Here is a 5,401-nt window from a genome sequence, read left to right as displayed (position 1 = left end):
CTGTTTTAGAAAATGGTGACTTACTTGATTGGTGCATTTTCTGATTCTAAAAGTACTTGAAGTTGATAAGACTTAGAATGGGCCATCATACATTATTTAAACTAATGGTGTTTGGCAGGTTTCATTTACTTGCTAGGTGGTCCAAGGAGTCCCTCATAAAAGCCAAGTGTTGGCCTGGTAACTTTAAGTACTGTCGCCTTTTAAAACTTGCCATTTTAAGATATTTCTACTATTACAAGATATTATTTAAATGAACCGACATGATGGCACGATTCATTTTCTGAGATTACTGATGGACGGCATAGCTTCGGTCGTCCATGTACGGATTGGCTATGCACCGTTAATATCATTTTTCCTTCAAACCTAAGTTTTGGTTTATTCAGTGTGATCTTATTCTCTTTAATGAATGAACTGGGTGTGAGGATTTTATTCTCTGAGAAGTCCAAGTCTCTTCCTTCTGCATCAATCAAGGGCGTCGAGTTGTTTTCACAGCAATGGGAAGGGGAAAGATTGAGATCAAGAGAATTGAGAATATCACAAACAGACAAGTTACATTCTCAAAGCGAAAAGGAGGGCTCAGGAAGAAAGCACATGAGCTTTCAGTGTTGTGTGATGCAGAGGTTGCTCTCATTATTTTTTCTAGTACTGGAAAATTGATTGAGTATTCAAGCAGCAGGTAGTTTTCTTAAAGATCTGTATACATATTACTATCTAACATTTCACAGAATTGTATACATGTTCTTCTCTATATTTTATAAACATAAGAAGTTGTTTTAGAGAGGATATATTTTTTCAATTTCCAATTCAGAAGCATAAAACTCCTTCAAAAGAACAATATGATTACATATGTTTTTCTTAGGAACTGTTTCAAAGAAGCCAAAGGAATATACATATTGTGCTTTGGCTGTACAGTGCTTTTTGGCCTAGATCTCGATGTGCAGCATTGTTTATGCGTTTATATAAAGTTATTAAAATGCTTCAGTATTGTATATTAACGTCTTAACTGTATAGCATGTGGAATGCGAGCCTTAGGTTTTGTAGACGAGAAGGGTAAGCTTTTTAGGGTTTGTAATCATGAGTGACATGCCTAGGGTTTCTGCAATTACAAAGTTTTAAATGGAGTCCTACATAATACTCTTTTGTTTTATTTTGTCGTTAAAAGCATGAAGAATGTTTTACAACGATATATTACAGTCTCTGGAGCTCGCTTATGGGACTATGAACAACAGGTGAGCCTCTAGCTATTGGTCTAATAATGTCTTGATCTGTCATATTCCACTCCTTCAAGCTGTTAACATCATGTTTACATTAATGTCAGCTGATCTTCCTATTAAAATATGGCATACATATGAATGGTTTTCTATCAATATTGAAGATCATACGTTCTAATTCATCTTTTAAATTTTTTTGGTTCTATTTCATTAACAGATTTGTTTCAATTTTTTTTTAAAATTACATAATATGCTTCCCATATATGTTATCCTATTTGACATCTTAGTTTAAATTTCTTATGATCTTCTTTGCTACCTAACACAGCAGATGTTTTATTATGAAGTGGAAAGAGCTAGGAATGAGAATGAGTGGCTTAGATGTCAACTAAGGTTTCGTTAGCTTCAACTCAATTTTAAAAGTTATTTTTTATTTATTTATTTTATTTTAAAATTTATTTTCCCTTTTTTTCATAAATCAATGACTTTCAGGCAGAGAATGGGTGATGATTTGTCCTCCATGCCTGTAGAACATCTACACCAATTGGAGCAGGAACTTGAGATTGCAACAGCTAAGGTTCGGAAAAGAAAGGTAAAAAATTTGCAATGGAAGAGCTTGAACCCCAATCCAACATTGTAATGAAAGAGTCTGGACCACAATCCAACATTTCAAATGGTAACCACACTTTTATTTATGGTCATAAAATAATTTTAAGAGGCCCTTATGAAGCAATTTGTGCTGATACAACAGGACCATCTCATCTCTTTGCAACTGGAGACCTTAAGGCACAGGGTAAGTAAAGTGTTTTGGGGGTTGAAACACATTCACAAATTTTTACAGCGATATCAACAGATTATGGGATTTATAATTTTTTGTTTTCTGAACAAAAGAGAATGGATAAGAACACAAAGATGCTAATTTTACATACAATCATTCTAAGTATTTAGATGTATGATTTTACATACAATCACTCAAGTTTTTAGATGTATGCTTCAGCTTCACTCTAAGTTTTTAGGTGGATGGTTTTACATACAATCACTCTTAGTTTTTAGATGTATGCTTGAACTCCACTCTAAGATTTTAGATGTATGGTTCAGCTTCACTCTAATTTTTTAGGTGTATGATTTTACATACAATCACTCTTAAGATTTTAGATGTATGCTTCAGCTTCTAGAACATAATTTATTTTTTCAGATCTACCAAAAAGATATAAGACTAAGCAACCCTTGTTTTGTTGTTCTTGAATATATAGGAGGCTTCACTAGAGTATGATAACAAATACCTCCACCATGTGGTAGGTTATTTTATTTTCCTCTACTACCTGTTTTTAAAGTTTGATATAATGGAAGCTTCCCTCAAGCATGTGGTAGGTCATTTTCCGCTTCTAAATGTTTTTAAGAGTTTCAAAGGGATCCCAGATAATGTTTTACCATTCAATGGTATAAATTTTCAGCACTTTCTCATTTCAAATTATAGATGCTATGCATAAAAAATAGCATTACTTTCTGAAGATGTAAATATGTCTTGCTGTAAACCAGTTGCTTGAGAATCAGGCTGTGGCGCAGCACCCTTATTACTCAGGTGCACTATGCCAGACAGAAGAAGTAAATAATCCTCAACTGTCTCCTGCACTGCCCATATTTCGAGTGCAACCAAACCAGCCAAACTTGAAGGACAGTTGCTATCAACAGCCAGATCTACAGCTAGGGTATAGTGAACAGTATTATTGTATTTCAACAAGGATGATTTCTCCAATGTTATTCTTTATCTCCACTTAAATACATCTGTATTGATATACTTTGCTGCTTTGCTTCCTTGACAGGTTTAACTGTAGTGGTCCACAACCTTGACAATGCAAACAAGAATTCGCCAGACTATAAAGATTACAGGTTTTCTTTCCTTTTTGTTCATTTGCCTAATTCTATTCATATATGTATAGATGGTCTCATGGAAATCTATCATTTGTATTGCTATTGCTTCTGATTTATTATTTAGATTATATAATTTTTAATGAGAATCACCCTTTGATCCATCATCAACATAAGAAAGACATAGATATTGTGATGTCAACATTGATAATCACTATTTGATCCATCATCAACATAAGAAAGACATAGATATTGTGATGTCGACATTGATATACATCGCACACAGTCTAATCCAGAAATATTATCAATGAACATATATATACATTTTAGCAACTCTCATTTTAATATTTTTTTGTTTTTTACTTCAAATATGAGTGCACCAATGTAGAGAAAAAAATTTATAAACTTGATTTAATTGCACAAAGTTTATTTGCATCAGGCACTCTGTGATCTCTATGCAATCATGGAGCGTGCTGGAACCTTTATGTCAATTAACTTTACATGGTTAAATCTAAAAGAAAACAAATCTAATAATCAAAACTATGGAAGTCTAATCTCTATACATAGTTAAATCTCAAACAAATCTAATCATCAAAAATTATGGAAGTCTAAACTCTATATATAGTTAAATCTCAAACAAATCTAATCATCAAAAATTATGGAAGTCTAATCTCTCTATATAGTTAAATCTAAAACAAAACCAATCTAACCATCAAAACTACTATGGAAGTCTACCAATCTAACCATCAAAACTATTATGAAAGTCTAACTTCTGATTTTCTAATCTCTAATTTGAGATAGTGTTAATAATTGTTAAGGAGGAAGTTTTTTTTAGGAGATTGAAGTTTGATTTAACTACATAATTTTGAATAAAATTTACTGGTTGTAGACATGGTTTTCAAAGTTCATAATATTGTTTGTGTTTTTTTTTTCCAATGTTTTAGAAATAACAAACTTATAATCCTCCATTATCCATGATTCTAGTTTGATAGAAAAGCTTTAAAAAAAATCTACACAGTCAAAGCTAGAAATTATATGCAATATAATTTATTGATTCCTATTTCATGACAGATATAATTCTTTATCTCTTATGAAAATGAATAATCAATTTAATTCTCATTGCATTTATATAATTAATATCTACTATCTAATCATGTTTTTTCATATCCATGTTACAGGTTTATGAAGATGAAGTGTGAGAATATAGAAGTGTGAGAACACATTGTTGATGTTACATATAATATCTTTGTACTTTGTTAGTAGATATCTTCTGTCTATAAACAATATTGCTCATGTGTTGGAATGGTTCAACTTATATATGCTATTTGTAATATATAATTTTATTTTACACATATATAGTAATAATATCTTTTTAGTTTAAAACATTTGAGGAAGAACTTCAGAAATTGAGATTATCAATTTCTAATATATAGAGTTGTTTTTCATTCTATGTGTTGAAATATTTTTAATTGAATAAATATTTTTTATTTTAAGAATAGATTTATTTATTTATTTTAAGTTCTATATATTTCACAAAATATTGAAATTAATAAGGATTAAAACAATATCTGATTGGTTTGAAAAAATATAATTTATTAATTATATCAAATAATTTGAATTTTTTAAAACATTATGTTGTTTGTTTAATATTTGAGATCACTTTGAACAATTATCACTAGATATACATATTTTAAATTTTGATTGATAATTCTTTCAATAATTATTTATGTAAATAATAATATATTTAAAATTTCTATTTACTATATACTTTACCATACGATTTATACAATTTCATTTTAATCTAAACAAAACAATATTATCATACAAATATATTTAATAATAATGTCATTTTAATCTAAACACATCAATATTATCATACAAATATATTCAATTTTATTATTAAGACAAAAATAATCATATTTACATAGTTTTAAATAAAAATAGCTAGAACCATTGAAACATTAATGAAATATTTTATTAATACCATACTTATGATACTATAGTTCTTGATAACTTGTCTTCTTTATTTAAGCGTCAAACAAGTTGATTGATGTTGTCTTTTCCTGAATAAACTGCCAGTGACAAGAATTCAGATATTTGGAATTTAGACATGCAATGGTTTGAGAGGATATATATTGATGCATTTGTTTGTCTATGACTGAAAAATAAATAAAAATAGCTTCTTAATGTAAATAAATTGAAGTCGTTGTTTATATAGTGTATTTTAATTTTTTTAATTGTTTCAAAAATTCTTTGTATCCTTTTTGCATTTACAATGGCTAAGCATAAAATTCATTTGAAGTATTTTCAAATTACGTTTTAAA

General features: G+C 29.4%; 1 protein-coding gene across 2 annotated transcripts; it reads left to right on the top strand.

Moving 5' to 3' along the window:
• The first annotated feature begins 275 nt into the window (after positions 1-275).
• LOC149557479 (MADS-box protein GGM13-like) lies at positions 276-4,525 on the top strand. Of its 2 annotated transcripts, none has more exons than XM_089785984.1 (9): positions 276-676; positions 1,163-1,229; positions 1,537-1,601; positions 1,701-1,800; positions 1,960-2,001; positions 2,462-2,503; positions 2,748-2,917; positions 3,032-3,098; positions 4,256-4,525. In XM_089785984.1, exons 1-8 carry the CDS (start codon positions 495-497, stop codon positions 3,057-3,059), a joined length of 696 nt encoding a protein of 231 aa, XP_089642110.1. In that variant the 5' UTR covers positions 276-494; the 3' UTR covers positions 3,060-3,098; positions 4,256-4,525. The 2 variants fall into 2 exon arrangements, with proteins under 2 accessions (XP_089642110.1, XP_089642112.1); XM_089785986.1 differs by having other exon boundaries at positions 378-676; positions 1,540-1,601.
• The last annotated feature ends 876 nt before the right edge of the window (positions 4,526-5,401 follow it).

The sequence above is a fragment of the Cupressus sempervirens genome, chromosome 5 (assembly GCF_028749045.1).
Source record: "Cupressus sempervirens isolate cs-2001-9-10 chromosome 5, ASM2874904v1, whole genome shotgun sequence".
Classification (NCBI taxonomy): Eukaryota; Viridiplantae; Streptophyta; class Pinopsida; order Cupressales; family Cupressaceae; genus Cupressus; species Cupressus sempervirens.
The sequence above is the reverse complement of the archived record's forward strand: the minus strand, read 5'-3'. Positions and strand labels throughout refer to the sequence as shown.

Coding starts and splice junctions, on each gene's coding strand:
- LOC149557479 (XM_089785984.1), top strand. CDS start 495: ATGGGAAGGGGAAAGATTGAGATCAAGAGAATTGAGAATATCACAAAC. Junction 677..1,162: donor ATTGAGTATTCAAGCAGCAG/GTAGTTTTCTTA, acceptor TGTCGTTAAAAG/CATGAAGAATGTTTTACAAC. Junction 2,002..2,461: donor TGGAGACCTTAAGGCACAGG/GTAAGTAAAGTG, acceptor TTGAATATATAG/GAGGCTTCACTAGAGTATGA.